The 14,923-nt window shown below is 40.5% G+C and overlaps 2 protein-coding genes across 2 annotated transcripts; both read right to left on the reverse strand.

Annotated features, from left to right (window-relative positions):
- Nucleotides 1–428: 428 nt before the first annotated feature.
- LOC146257651 (zona pellucida-like domain-containing protein 1) lies at nucleotides 429–4,256 on the reverse strand. The gene is made up of 10 exons (XM_084674547.1): nucleotides 4,151–4,256; nucleotides 3,665–3,885; nucleotides 3,200–3,384; nucleotides 2,944–3,016; nucleotides 2,632–2,729; nucleotides 2,393–2,473; nucleotides 1,896–2,064; nucleotides 1,595–1,697; nucleotides 1,409–1,429; nucleotides 429–1,278 (listed from the first exon to the last, which is right to left on the reverse strand). Exons 1-10 carry the CDS (start codon nucleotides 4,245–4,247, stop codon nucleotides 1,142–1,144), a joined length of 1,185 nt encoding a protein of 394 aa, XP_084530673.1. The 5' UTR covers nucleotides 4,248–4,256; the 3' UTR covers nucleotides 429–1,141.
- Nucleotides 4,257–6,428: 2,172 nt separating this feature from the next.
- zpld1b (zona pellucida-like domain containing 1b) lies at nucleotides 6,429–14,798 on the reverse strand. Its single transcript, XM_084673855.1, has 13 exons — nucleotides 14,718–14,798; nucleotides 11,599–11,695; nucleotides 10,920–11,105; nucleotides 10,063–10,176; nucleotides 9,645–9,865; nucleotides 9,321–9,502; nucleotides 9,131–9,203; nucleotides 8,894–8,991; nucleotides 8,522–8,602; nucleotides 8,112–8,283; nucleotides 7,780–7,882; nucleotides 7,642–7,671; nucleotides 6,429–7,542 (listed from the first exon to the last, which is right to left on the reverse strand). Exons 4-13 carry the CDS (start codon nucleotides 10,166–10,168, stop codon nucleotides 7,367–7,369), a joined length of 1,242 nt encoding a protein of 413 aa, XP_084529981.1. The 5' UTR covers nucleotides 10,169–10,176; nucleotides 10,920–11,105; nucleotides 11,599–11,695; nucleotides 14,718–14,798; the 3' UTR covers nucleotides 6,429–7,366.
- Between the last annotated feature and the right edge of the window lie 125 nt (nucleotides 14,799–14,923).

Genomic DNA, 14,923 nt, shown 5'->3' on the forward strand with positions numbered 1-14,923 from the left:
TTAAAGACAAGTTAAATGTGAAGGAAACATGAAGTACCTACGTGACACTTCTTAAGCAGTTGCTTGAGTATGCTTACCTTTACAACCAGACATGCCATTCTTTGAAAGTAGCCTCACGCATTGTCGCCAAAGAAATTCCTGGATTTTAAAAATGGTGATTAGATACCCTCTAGTGGAGAGTTACCTCAGCACTCCCAGAGTTGTTTATATCTATTTTATGAAACCGCCACAGCTAAGGGCCTACAATCACTTGTAATGTAAGTATTCAGTAACATCATCATTAAATAAATTAATTGACTGCACCACTCAGAAATGGCTAAATCTGGATGTTGCTAATGTGATTTGAATGTCATGGCAAGTTGCACGATGTGGAGACATGGTTACGGGGTCACAATGAAAGGCATCAACATTATAATCCACAACCTACAAGTTTTAATGATGATGCCACATAAAGACATGAAGCAATATAATACAAATACACAACTCCATTTACAAACTTTTCACAAGACAGGGGTCACAGTGAACTGTAGCTGTGAAATGTTTGTGATAATATAACATGGAAGAAATTAAAGAAGAAAAATACAAAATTGACCTGTACCCGCTCTGAACACGAACAAACAAAGTTCAGTTTTCTTTTCTGAAACATAAAGTTTGCCACATGGCCTCAATTGGCATCACGGCGTCTGGGCCCACTGGAATTGCCCACTCATATCAACCACTGTTTAATTCTACATGCTCACCTTTTCATACATGACATGCAAAAAAAACTCAAAGAGGAGGACAACATCTGAGAGTGAAGGACTTTAAATGCTGCTCTGGAGTGCACAAACCCTCCTGCCCCTCCTAACCAACTAAAGAGAAGGATTCTCACAGGGTCAGGAATGATGGATCTGCCTCACCCCAGCTCATGGTTTATGTACACATACAGAGATGACGGGTGCACACAATACAGTATGTAGCTACATGTTTTGTAAAACAACTTCCTCAATGTAGTTATTGACACTAGCTTAACACGTGGAGCAAAGACACATGCAAGGTCCAAAAATGAAAAGCAGTCAAGAGAATATTGCTTCCAGTGTGGACATACTGTTTCATTGTCAAAAGTGTTGCTTTGTCACTGTTCCTTGTGTCCTTCAAACTCTTAGCCTCGCCTGCTTAGTTTACGGTAGAAAGTGGCAGCCATCAGAATAGCAGCCACCGCAACCACAATGAGAACTACCACAGCAATTACCAGACCAACTGATGTCCCCATCTCAGATGTTTGATCACCGGACAGCGCTAGCAAAGGAAGAGGGTGGGACAGGGTCAGTCAAAAAAACACAGCGGATGCTGCTAATGAAGTATTTGAGAACTTCAATCAAGTCCCCAGTAAAGTATGTCTTTAACGGAACTCATTACAAAAGCTTACCTGCGTTTGGGGAGGTTAGGGCTAGAAGAAAGACATATGAATGTCAAAAAGCTGTTCTCAAACATATTTGATTTATCTGAGCATGATATTACTACTAGGAATTGTAAATGCTTCCAATGTAAGTACAACTTGCAAGTGCTGCACAGGGATATTTTGAGAAGCGGAAAAGAGACAGAGAGGACTTACGGCTCTCAGCCCTGGTCTTGATTGGCACGGTAAGGACAGTTTGCTCAGTGACACCGTCGTTGATAATGGCCTCCACACTTCTCCTCCTCCTCCTGTTGCATTGCTGCAGGCACAGACACAGAGAAAAAGTTGACAAAGCACATGGTTCATACTACTCCTTCGAGAGGAGCAGTCTAAAACTGAGACTAGTCTAGATTGGCGTTATATTGCAAGAATGCAGTTCACCCATCAAGGGTTGCCATTTTAGAGGGAAAGAGATTGAGGGGGCTGTGCTGTTGATTGTGTCAGTGTCATCTCATGCCTTGAAGGTGCTGCAGGTGCTAGGTTCACAAAGTCTGGTAATGCAATGGAGGTAGTAGGTGGAGACGGTCTCATTCTGCTGCTCGATGAAGCGGAATGCTGGGAAGTTGAAGCGGGCCTTCTGGCTCACCCCGTTTTCTATTATGGTGGTCTGCTGATTTACGGAGCACCTATTATTTTTAAAAAAGGCGAAACTCAAAAGTGCCCATTTGCACATGACACCAGTAGATACAGAGATAATATTCATTATTGAATGGATGAGGATGCATTTTGAGAGCAAGGCCCCTTTGGCACTTGGCAAGATGAATTTGCTAATTCTCTATTTTAATGAAGAACACTTGACAGGTTAGGACCTGGACAGATGTACTATGTAGCTCACAGGTAGACTGTGTCTGAATGCAGCTTAGACAGGAAGTTGAGTTTGTATGTTAGCTGCTCAGACACTCACGCATACTGATTTAAGTATATTTTTTCTTTGTCTTTCTTTTATTTACTTACGAGACAAACAGATTGAAGATGGTTGAGTTTGAGGGTCTGGGTGAGATTGAGGCATAGCACCGGTCCAGAAGAACATTATACCTGAGGAGAAAGTCACCAGAGCCAATCAGAACCTTCTCATCACCTTTAGCCCCATGTAGTTTCCCCCATGTAGTTTCAGACAGAACATTAAGGATAAGAAGAATCCAGTTAAGGTGTTTGGGGTTTCAGAGTAAAGTAATGATGTAAAATGATCTTACTGGGATGTCAGGTTGACAGCAAGAACCTGAACATTGATGTTAGTCCTTAGCTCGACCCCCTGGTATGGAATAATAAGGGGTGTGGTGTAGTTTTCATCCTGGCAGAGGAAGGAAAGGAACAGTCTAAGTGCATTATAAAACATTTTGCACAAGATCAAACATCTAGGATTACTGTGAACTAAATATGTGGGGTTTCATTACAGCCTATTCTGCGTAGCGTGTCCCAATTAGTTCAGGGCCGGTTACTACAGCAAGGCTTTGAAATGTGTACGCTGGGGCCGTTTCAGGTGACAGGCAGGTGTTTGTTTTTACCTTGTACAGAGCCATGCTGAGGGTGCTGATGAAGCTGCCATTGATTTCCTTCAAAGCAATGGAGGACGCCGCGCTGTGGAGAGACAAAGCCGATAGTTTGAGGCTCAATCACTGTGTGGCCACTCAGTCACTCCCACGAGAACCAATCAAAGTCAAAAGATGAAAAAGTGAAGTTTCCATTTGCTAAGTGAGGAGGCCAGGTCTGCAGATCAGCGGGGATGCTGAAGAGGGGTAAAAGGTTTAGGTTGGCACTTACACATCTACTTGTGTGTTGTTGATGAGGTACTCCAGTGGGTAAGCGCATGAGTAGAAGTACTTGAGTTCAGCGTTGTAAGTGACAGTCCCTACGGTAGGGTCAAAGGAGCGGACCACACCACTTACATTGACCGTTTGAATGTTTGAAAAGTCAGAGAATATTCCCGTGCCTGGTGAACTTGTGGTCTGAAAAAATATAGAACATCATCGGTTTTTCATAAGCTGGAATCAACGAACAAACGTAGAGTAGAAAGGTAAAAACAGCTGGACATCGTCCGTCCATCCCCCATTAAATCAGACTGAAGCCTTTACTCATTCTGAGTGTTTCATCCCTTCTATTCCAACATGTACAATCAGAGCTGATGAACAGAATACATTGGCTTCAATCTCTTTTTTTCTAAATGTTACTTTGTCTCCTCGGCCATGCAGAGAGAGCTTAGACAGATTCTGTTGATGTTCCACTCACCAGGAAGGTACTTCCGCAGGCGTTACCCAGTCGTATGGGGAAGCTGAACCGGAGCACTGGTGGAGTGACTGACATGTCCAGTCTACCCTTGCAGTCTGGGTTATCCATGATCTGGTTCAGGATCAGGAGCGTCTCATTGTATCCAGTATAGACGGCGGGGCAGATGAGGATGGTCAGGTCCATGGTAGAGGTCCCGCAGACCACAGAGATGTCAGTGTACTCTGGGGGATGCAAGGCAGCACTTTGACTTATCCAGACAGAGATGGCTTTACATGCTGTCTTTGTGTCTGACATGTTCTCAAGCACAACCTAATTCAGCTGTGATCTAAAGAATAGCCTCAAAGTCTTAAAACAGTTTCAAGCGCCAAACACATCCTCCTTACAACCAAATAACCAGTTTGTAATATATGCCAACCAGACTGCAGCTGACTGCCAGCAACAATCAATACTCAGCTATAGATACTTTATGGGTGGGGGGATAAGTACCTGGTTTTCTGGAATATGCTCCACAGTCATTTCTGGTCAATGCCTGAAGGACCCCAATGCTCAAGGAGGTCAGGATGAGTACACTAAGCAGCGCCATCTCACCAGTCCACCCTTCAATATAAAATCTAAATCTAATCACACAAGTGTCATCGTAAACATCACAGTAAGTACAAATAAAAATAACACTTCTAAATGTCCAAAACATGATTTAAAATCAAAGCAAGCAAGCAAGCACAATATGTTTTTTTTTTTTTTACCAATCTTACCTCTTCAATCTTTTAGCTCAGTTATGATGGTAGGCATGAGCTTCATTTATATATGAGACTGAATGAGTCTGAGATTTCCCACACGTTCCTGGGATTGGTTGTAAATAGGGTCAAAGCTTCTTTCGTGTGATGTCTCAGTTAGTGTGAACAATTAACTTTTGTGGTTGATGTACCATGGTACTTTCCTGGAGGCACATTATGAAACCCAACACAACAACCTTCAAGGTTGCATCTTCTGGTCTCTTTGTGAGTTCTTGCAAACCTTTGTATGCTAATATGTAATTTAATAAAGGTAGTGTATGGTTCATGGTCTTCTGTGACCACACAAACTTACACACACAGATAGATGCATTGGCAATTTTACCGCGGGTGCAGGGGGTACATTTGCACCCCCTACTGTTGGGATGAAACATTTTTCATTTTCAAAAAAAACGAAATGTTTTTAGAACATTGTTAAGTGATGTCAGAGTTGTATGTTCTATCATGGGTTGTTGTACTCTAATGATTAGTTTTACATGTTTAGATCTAGTATTAATTTTGAGCATGTTTTTTTAAGCAAAAAAAAATCACTACCCTTTGCACCCCCAGTTTTAAAACCGAGAATCACCATATGCATAGATGCACACACACACAGCTCCCAGTTTGCGTTGTAGTGTGTTGTCAAGTTATCTGGACATTTTCTTTCTCAACTTCTGCCCAAATGAAAAACACCCCAGCTAACCCCAGGGGATACACGGAACCACCACAAACAATCCATGATCCAAGTTTCATGGCTCATGTAATATACTTAATTGGTAATTGGTGATTAGAAATTCAAAATGAACAGTACATAAACATTTAATATTTTAACGTTATGATACGTATTCACATATCAAATTGTTATTTATATACATACAGGAGAAAAGTGAAAGCATTTTGTAAATTGATCTTGTCAGGTGAGCCACCTGGGAAGGGAACATGGTGATTAGGACCGAATCAGAGCACCGGGTGCTCTTTTGTCAAATGCACAAAACCAAGATGAGGACACACCACAGACATGTGCCATAGCCAGCTTCTCACCTGACCATGTGTTTATTTTTTTACATACTTACTGCATGTTGTCAGGTGACCCATATAAACCTTTTTCCCATGGACCTGGAAACTGCACACTTTGCTTAAGAATGGGATGTCCGCCCTATGAACACACCTCATATGGTGATCCTCTCTCACCTTTCATTCACCAACTGTCATTTTAGGTTTTGAAATGATTGTGTAAAAGTTGTTAAAACTCACGATTAGCATGACTGTAGGATCTGGTTTGTGTTACAACTACACAGTGTCACAGAATTAGGCATGTCACCCAGAACACATGCTTTTATTGTTTATGGGAAAATAATAAATAATGGAATATTTGTCAATTTTGTAAAATATGTCTCTGATAATACCCAATTGTTCTGAAAGTACCAAGTTAATGAATGGAATAGTTTAGACAAGTTCAAGACATTTCTTACACATATGTAAGGTGCAGGTGTATGTTACACTCAAGAAGACTGGCCAATGAATACAGGAAATCAAGGGAGTATATGGTATCATAATATGGGAGGATACAAGATAATTAGCACAGCCTTTGCAGGCACAGAAAAATAACAATATGGACTAGGTAGCTTTTGTTTGGGTCTAGAAATGGCCTTGTCGCACTTTCAATTTTTCTCATTCAAAGTTGCATGGCATTATACGCTTTGGAAATATTGTGACTTCTGACTTACGTTAGTGACAGGCATTTCCTAGTCACAGCTTACAAAGAACTAGCTTATGGCTATGCAGGCTTAAGAAAACAGCATAATGACAGTTTATCAATGATACAAGAAACATAATTAATAGATAGGCATATTTCTCTCCTGGACATAACCAAGGCTTATGTGCTCAGGAGCTTAATATTGCAAGGTATATATCAAACATTGTTTATTATATTCAGAACATGTCAAAAAGTATAAAAGTTATAAAGTAATCATCATCTTTAATTATTGTTAACTGATCAGTGGTTTAAGGACAGATCAGATCTCTCTTCATGAGGAACAGAACAGTTTTGCAAACTTTTTGGAATCATTCTTTAATAGGACTTTTGAAACAACACAGCAAGGTGTTGGTCAATGTAGCATTTGCAAAAGTTAACAGAAAAATCTTTATACAAAACCTTTATTACCTTTATATGATTCAAACATTTCTTTGAATATAAAAATACAAAATAGAGACTAAATTAACATGATATACATTGAAGTAATTAAAATAAATGGACAATTTATTTATTTTGTACATTTTAACCAAACAAAATCAGTGGGTACATTTACCGATAATGTCATACATAAACAATATAAAGATAAAGATATTTAGCTACAAAGGTAATAAATCTAAAGATATAAGACATAGTCTTGTGAATACATATCCTACATTAACTTGGGATAGCATGCGTAAAATACATACCATACATATTAAATGAATACAACTAAAACAATTTGGTGCTGGACTTTAGTTGTGCCCCAGTCTTTAATGGTGTCAGAGGTTGATATTACAACAACAACCTTATTTGTTTAATGAAACCAATTCTGTGCTTTACTATGACAGTAAGGCAGAGGTAATTTAAGTTGAGAGGAATGTAAGGTGGCCCTTTGTGGTGATCTAGATCATGCAGAATGTACTATATGAATTGTCCTTTCAAAACACTTTAAAGAACAATGGATTGGTAAAAACAGAACACAGCGCTCCATGGCACTCCATGGACAATATGCTATTTACGTACATGATGTATTTAAGTTTGGCGGCATAAGAGCATGGAAGAGAATTGTGAAAACATCAAATCAGAGACTTGGTTGAAAGGAGAAAAACGAGAGAAAGAGAGTGAAAGATAAGGATAAAGAAAGAGAAGACAGAGGTTAGAGATAATATATTAGAGATAATGAGAGAGAGGGAAGGTTTATTTGAAGATGGGATTCCAAGATCCAGAGGGTGTTGCGGATGGGGGGTGGCCTCTTCGTAGGAGGCGGAGGGAAAGCAGGAAGAAGACAACACTGGCTCCTCCCAGAATGACCACACCTGAGAGCAGCCCACTGGTCACTGGGTTCATTGGGAGCAACGAGCCTCTCGACGCAGCTGAAATAACCCGCATAAAAAGAAAACGCGTAAAATGAAACCTTTCTTCAACATGAAAACACGTGATCTAGATTGTGAGTTCTCAGGACAAGGGCTTACCAAGTTGTGAGTTATTGGTTGGAGTTTCATCTGTAAAGACAATAACGGTCATAACCGATTCCAGAATAGACTGCAGACAGTATATATTTGATGATCTGCTCTTTCAGCAGATATAAGACAGTAGGCTTTGGCACAGACCCCTCCTGGTGATTATGGGCCCAGCTGTGATGATGGCATTGCCAGACGCCGGTCTAGACTCTGTGCTCTCGTCAGTGTCCCTCCTCCGACGATGACCACAGATCTAACAGCCACATCATCAGGAGATCATCACACGTCATTTTCATACATTAGCTTACACACTATGGTGAGCTGCACAGATGCCAGGCCGACAAGGGGACATTGTATCTTGGTAATGTATAGTTGGGATTAACAGTCCTGGGTTGTATCAAGGTGATGTATAGTTGGTATAAACAGTCCTGGGTTGAGAAAAACTATTAGACTGAGCCCTGAAGGGGAATAGGAATCCTTACTGGCATGAGCATCATGCAGTCATCCACCCGGCAAAGCTTGCTGACACAGTGCAGGAACACAGTGGACATCTTCTGGTGTCTGTGCTTGACGAAACGGAACACCTCAAAAGCGAAACGACCCATCTGACTCTTCCCGTTCTCGAAAACAGTTGTCTGTGGATCTTTGTGACAGCTGTTTTAAAGAAAAAAAAGCATAGTGCAACAGGGGTCCACACACACACCCACACACACACACACACACACTGAAAGCAATGGAAATGTCTGGGTCTATGTTAAAATACTCAATGAGAAAAACATCCTGTCATTCACCCAAAAATCCCTTTATGAGGGCTTGAATGATAAGTGGATGGGTGAATGGATAATGGGCCACTTTGGTGGTTTATCTTGGCATCATTTGCAAGTGAGATTACCCAAAGAAAAGGTCATAGCGCAGTTCATCATTTGGATTCCCTGAAGGGGTGGTGTAACAGTAGTCCATCAAGATATTCCATCTACAAAGAGACAAAACTATGGTTCAGGACAGAGATCTAGTCTGACAACAGAACAGGCCTGAAGGACTAGAGCCTTTATTGAGACTAATGAATGGGAAGAAATGACAGTTGGTGGAGCTGAATTATGTTGATGTCAACCGAAAATTGAAAGTAGCGCCAACATAATCTGTTATTAAAGAAAAAATCAAAGTAGGACTGAAGAAGTTCAGAATGATCATTCAGATACAGATACAAATAATAAGGGGGAGTGTGGTGATGTAAATTAAAGGAAAAATAAATATTGTTTCTTACCGTTTGTCTAGGTTTGTAGCTTTAACTGCAGCGAATACTCTGGTTTTCAATGCTAGCCCAGCCACTGGGATGGAGAGAGGCTGAATGTAGGTTGAGTCCTTTGGAGAAAGTAATACATAAGCAGGGCTTACTCTCTGAGTCATGTGTCAATACAAAATCTTACATAAATAAAGCATTTAAGCAAGGCATATGTCAGTATACAAGGTCACAGAAAAATATTTCAGTTTTGGTACTCACATTATACAGGATCATGCTCAAAGTGCTCACAAATGTGCCGTTATTATCTTTCACTGATATGGCAGCAGATGATCTTAAAATAATACGATTTTAATATTAATAATAATAAATTAAAACAATAATAACAATGATCACACTTAAACAAAATCAATCTTAGGTAGGAAACGTGTGAAGTGTGTGAGGAACTCACGAGGCCAGCTGGGAGTTGTTAACCAGATACTCCAAGGGATAACTACAGCTGAACTTATACAGCAGCCCGGGCAGGTAACTGATAATGGTTGGAGGGTCGGGAGTGTCTATGTACCCTGAGACATTCCCTATCTGCACCAGGGACATGTTCCCGTAGGCATTGGCACCGTAGGCTGTTGTTACCTGTGAGAAAAAAACATCACCTCAGGCTTGGAATACATATGAAGACAATAAACTATCATCTTGTACCAAAATCAATGCCAACAGATGCTCGTTAGAGTTTGTCTGTGAAGGTGTCTCTTGAGCTGTTCACATGGCCCCTTACCACCAGGCTGCTGCCACAGGCCTCCAGGGTGCTGAGACTGATGCTGAACAGCACGGCTGTGGGGAAAGTGTTGTTGTTGATGAAACCCCGGCAGTGGGCCTCGCTTTGGCGACCGTTCAGAGCTAGGTCTGCATCGGTGTAGCCGGAAAACAGCACCGGACAGAAGTTGATCTTCAAGGTGATGGTCTGGACTCCGCAGTACACACTGATGTCACGCTCCGCTAGACAGGGAGATAGACAGAGTCATAGACAGAGACAATAAAAGAGAAAAGTTGACGAGAGAAGAGACGCTGACAAAACAAAGAAAAATATATTGCTTTTGAAGGTTACAAAAAAATATATTAAAAAAGCAATATAAAAATGACATTACAACATGTGATGGGAAAGCAGGGCTTTACTCAGAGATGACAGTCCTCACCTGGAAACCTGCTGTGGTAGTTGGCATCACAGTTGTATCCATTAAATTGTGTGGATACTGAAGACATCCTAAGTATCACCAGGAGGATAACATATACTCGCTCCATCTTCACACCTGGTGAGGTTCACACACATTTTCACTTTAATTCCCTCATCACTTAAGTGGCTCAGGTGTTGCATGCAAAGTCTCCAATCACTCTGTTACTGTACCTTAAAAACAAGTTCAAAAAAGTTCCTTCCAAACCCCTGTAAATCATCCGGCTTCTCAATCTATACTCCTCTTGTCCTCCCCGTTGGCTAAGCCTCACCCCCTAGCTAACCTGTCCACTAACCTTATCACCCTCAGTCCCCGGAACACCAACACGTTGACCCCTGGGTCTTGACCCAAATACCCCACCCCCCTATACCAAGCCCTCTTCAAGTATGGGTTCCAGTTTTACTCTTCTGCCCTTTATTCAACCCCGCTTTACTCACTCTCTCCAAACCATTCTACATTCCTTTTCTCTCCAGCCTCTTTCACCCCACTCCCCGCTTCCTGCAGCTACTAACACACTTGGCTCTTTATACAACCTCTGTTGCTGTGGTTCTGAAGCCTCTTACCTGGTCTGCAGTGTACAGCTCAGCACTGTTCAAAGTGGTCTCACAAAAGGAGGGATCACTAATGCCGCATGAGTGTGCATGTGTATGGTGTGTGTGAGTGCACGTGAGTGTGTGTGTGTGTGCGTACGTGTGTCAGTGTGTGGTGCGTGTTTTTGTGAATGTGTGCATGTGTGTGTGTACAGAAGCAAGGAGACACACCATCTCACTATCCAAACACTTCAACAAAAAGTACTGTCCCACAAAACATGGGAAACTCACATCAGATGTGAATGGCCTGGACAAATCTTTTCACGGCGCCCAGAAATCTGAGTGGGCTCCGAGGGTTCCCACTCATCTCCCCTCGGCCTGGTCTCCGTCTGTCATCCCACACAAACAGCGGCACTCAGCAGGGGGGCCGGGCTGGGAATTAAGCTGTCATCAGGTACTGAAGAGAGTGGACCTTGCCTACATTCACATGGACATAAAAGTCAGCTCAGGCTAATGCAGAGCTGTGTGTAGGTAATTTGGATGCACAGGGCATCACTTAGAGTGAGGCTTATTCTATGGCCTATACTGTACAATGGAAATCAAGGTGGATTTCAGGTGGTATTGGCAGGTTTGTACAATTCATCTTTGGCATTACTCTGTCCAGTTGTCTGCATTTTGAAATGACCAACTGTAGTTTCTCTTCAAAATATTATTTAAAAATTTGTTTTTTTGTAGAGAGTGGATATGACAAATTCTAGACCTGTTTTCTTTATGAGTTCCACTATATAGATTTAGTGTACATGTATACATTGTTTTGCACTTCACAATTTCACGTATGAAACTCAAAATCAAACTTTAAAACGCTGTATTTGTGTGAGAAAGTGTATGTGAATGTATGAGAGCATGTGTGTGGTCTTGTCTATTTGTTTTTGTAGATGGCAAATGATACTGTGTGCCAATAGTACGTAACCCTCCGGCCTGTCTGCTTGCTCTCAGGAATGAGGTTTGGGTGCCGGACACGAGGAGCCTCTCTATTCACTAACATTCGTCCTTGTGATGATGCAGGCCTGAAATCAAATATGAAGCACATACAAACAGACAAGTGCCATTCAGGGTCCATAGGATCATATGGCCACATACACATGAAATGAATACATTTAACCATTACCATCTAGCTTATTTTACAATTCCCACCCAGCAGATGACCTACTTAGCCAACATGTGGCCATTTGTTCTACTGCAATAGACAAAAGATTTTTGGGTGTTTGTGCATGACAGACACATGGAATTATAGAGAATGTGAGAGACAGAGAAAAATACAAAAAGAGCAAGACTTTAAGGTTACTTTAACTACTATTTCACTGTTATGCTATGTAGTTGCACTTCATAATGGTGTAGCAGTACAAGTTATTACACTGGTAAAACAAGAAAAAATTTGAGAAAGATACAATGTACAGTATTAGGCATTTGCTGCTCCTTTTGTGAAATCAGAGATTAACCTGTAATCATAGATCTTTGGCTGCATATGTAGAACTACATGCCAGCATACAAAAAGCAAAGGATGGGCTGTATACTGGACTAGATTACTGAATGAAGTCCTATAGAAAGTTCTTCCTACAGAGTTTGACAGGCTTTCACTGAGGATCAGTGGTCAGATCTAACAGATATACTGTCTCAATCTGATCACAGATTCACGCTTCAACAGAGAACCCCACAGACATGCAAATGGTAAAATCGGTGTCCCCTAGCAAAACTGAAGAGAGTTTGGATGTAATTTCAGTCATCAGATTTAACACACACATGTAAACCAAGCCCTCATCAAAGGATGTGCTATGATCTCATCTTCAGTGAGTAACGTTTCCAAAAGACATCAACCTTGTTTATGCTATAGGAGCATGATTCATTCACATCAAAAAATATAACATTTATATTATTTTTAGTATTACAATGAAAGATAATCTCAGATGGAAACTAGAGAAAAAGCAATTATGGAGACACAAAACAAAAAAACGCGTTTACAAATGTTTGTACCTGTAGCCCAAATACTGTGCCCCAAGTTATGCTGTTTATGTACAAAATAAGTTATTCATTTATATTGTACAAACAATGTCAGTGCATGTAGCACTGCATGTGGGTTTCTCTTGTGTGCAGCAATGGATGAAGGTGTGCATAGGTCTTTGATAGGGGTATTGTGTTGGGTGAGAACCCCGTCAATATTACCAAGAGAAAAGCGGATGACTTATTATTTATGTAAAGTAACCCTTCATATAACTAGAGCAGTGATTACCAACCTGTGGGCTGTGGCCCACTAGTGGTCCGCTAGGGTAATACAGGTGGGCCACTAAAGCAATGAAAACTCAAGTATGAAAAATGAATAAATATCAAAATATTTATATATACTGTTGGTAAATTATTATTCAAATTCCTACACATTTTTACTTCATCATGACCGAAACGCCAAAAGTTACGCTTGGCATGTTGACAAAAGACCAACGGATATGGAAGCAAATCAGTGACATAATGTTTTGAATATTAAAAGGCATTGAATACTTAATATTGAAATTTAAACACCACCAAATTTGTTGGCTTTGAAATAACTTATTTAAAATTGAATGTTAATTTATTTCAAAGTTCAAAAATCTGATTCAAGGTTTGGAAATTCAGGTTGCTCATTTTCAAACAGTAAAATTCAGATACCTATGATGTAATTTAAAAAAATCAAGCTTCAGAAATTCAAATTTCAGGCTGCTCAAAATTCAAGCTGCTCACATTCAAATGGTGAAATTCAGATTTAAAAAAATTCAAGCCGATAAAATTGGAGCCGAAAAAATTCTGATAAAAAAATTTAAGGTTCAGAAATTCAGGTTGCTCAAATTCGAATAGTAAAATTCTGATGCCACTTCAATCCACTATGCACACACCACTTCTGTAGATTTCATAAGCCAGGCCAACAACTTCCGGTTACTAGTTCTCAAACACAAAATGCAATTTTTTGGGGTTTGGGTTGTCTTCCCAAAATGACAATCAACGATGTACATAGGATTCTATGTTGCTGCCCTTCAAGCAAACGGGAAAGGGGGTTCAAATTGTACGTTTTCGAGCTCCATCAGCAATTACAAAGGTAGGCCTAAGGTTTATCTTTACAGTAAAAGTAGCTAGCTAGGCTAGCTCTAGCTATCAAGGATTTGAGCGGTAACTATAGGCTAACAAAAGTCTGGAAACGGGAGAGATCTCTGTGAGATTATCATTGATGAAAAAAACGATAATCCGAGCAAAAATAACATTTCTCACCGTATAGCCTACAACGAGACCTAAGGGCAGGTGGTGAACATGTCATAGCAGTTAATGAGCCTGCAAGAGTTATTACGTGTGTAATTATGATGGATACATGACAGAATCTTATAATTTGCTCCATAACAGCCCCTGGGAGATTCCTTAGAATTGATCCTGCCAGTTTGACAACCAACAGTATACACATCAAGCTAATAAAAGTAGATTGGCTGGTTATCAATCAAGCGGTTTTACTTGCCTAGGAAAAAGTGTCTGATTTACAGTCAGTTGTTCTTGCCAATGGAGCGTTCTGAAGTCCAATAGTGCCCCCCTGTGCTGAATGACTCCACTAACAATCTGCTATTGAATTACGTAGTTTGTTAGCGTTATCAAAAACTCCTAAAACAAGATCATGACCTCACAGCAGTTTTAAAGGTGGGGTACATGGTACCGAACAAAACTGTGGAGGAATAAACAATATACGATTAGGCCTACAGTTTAACAACATATTACATTATGTCTTCGGACATTTTAAATTAATTTTAAAAAATCATTAAAGCTGTTATTCTATAGCAGTAGTTAACTATCTGTTTTTTTTCCAGAGATAATACCTGGAGATTCCATATTAAAAAGCCATAGGCCTACCCCTCAAAAGCTTTACTACACTTTATAAAAACAGTAATTTAGTAAGATAAGTTTCCATGTCTACTGTGCATGGTCAACGCCTAGGCCTGTAGCCTATTGATTATTTAATACTAGGCAAGAATACATAGCAGATTCTAGATTTGCGTGACACTCCGCAACGTCATACATTCTAACCTTTCTGAGAACAGAGCAGGCCCGCCATTTCCCTGAATGCTTCTAGTCCTTTAAACCCAGCAGGAGTGGCGATTCGAAGACAGTAGACACAGAGGGATCCAGTGTGCGAGATCGGGATGAGATATAGGCAGAGACTGTGGGTGAATGAGTCAGCGAGTGGATCCATCATCAAATCCTCAAAAGCATCGTTATGAAATTTTATTTTA

Source organism: Hypomesus nipponensis, chromosome 15, assembly GCF_054491055.1.
Source record: "Hypomesus nipponensis isolate SF chromosome 15, ASM5449105v1, whole genome shotgun sequence".
In the NCBI taxonomy this organism is placed as follows: domain Eukaryota; kingdom Metazoa; phylum Chordata; class Actinopteri; order Osmeriformes; family Osmeridae; genus Hypomesus; species Hypomesus nipponensis.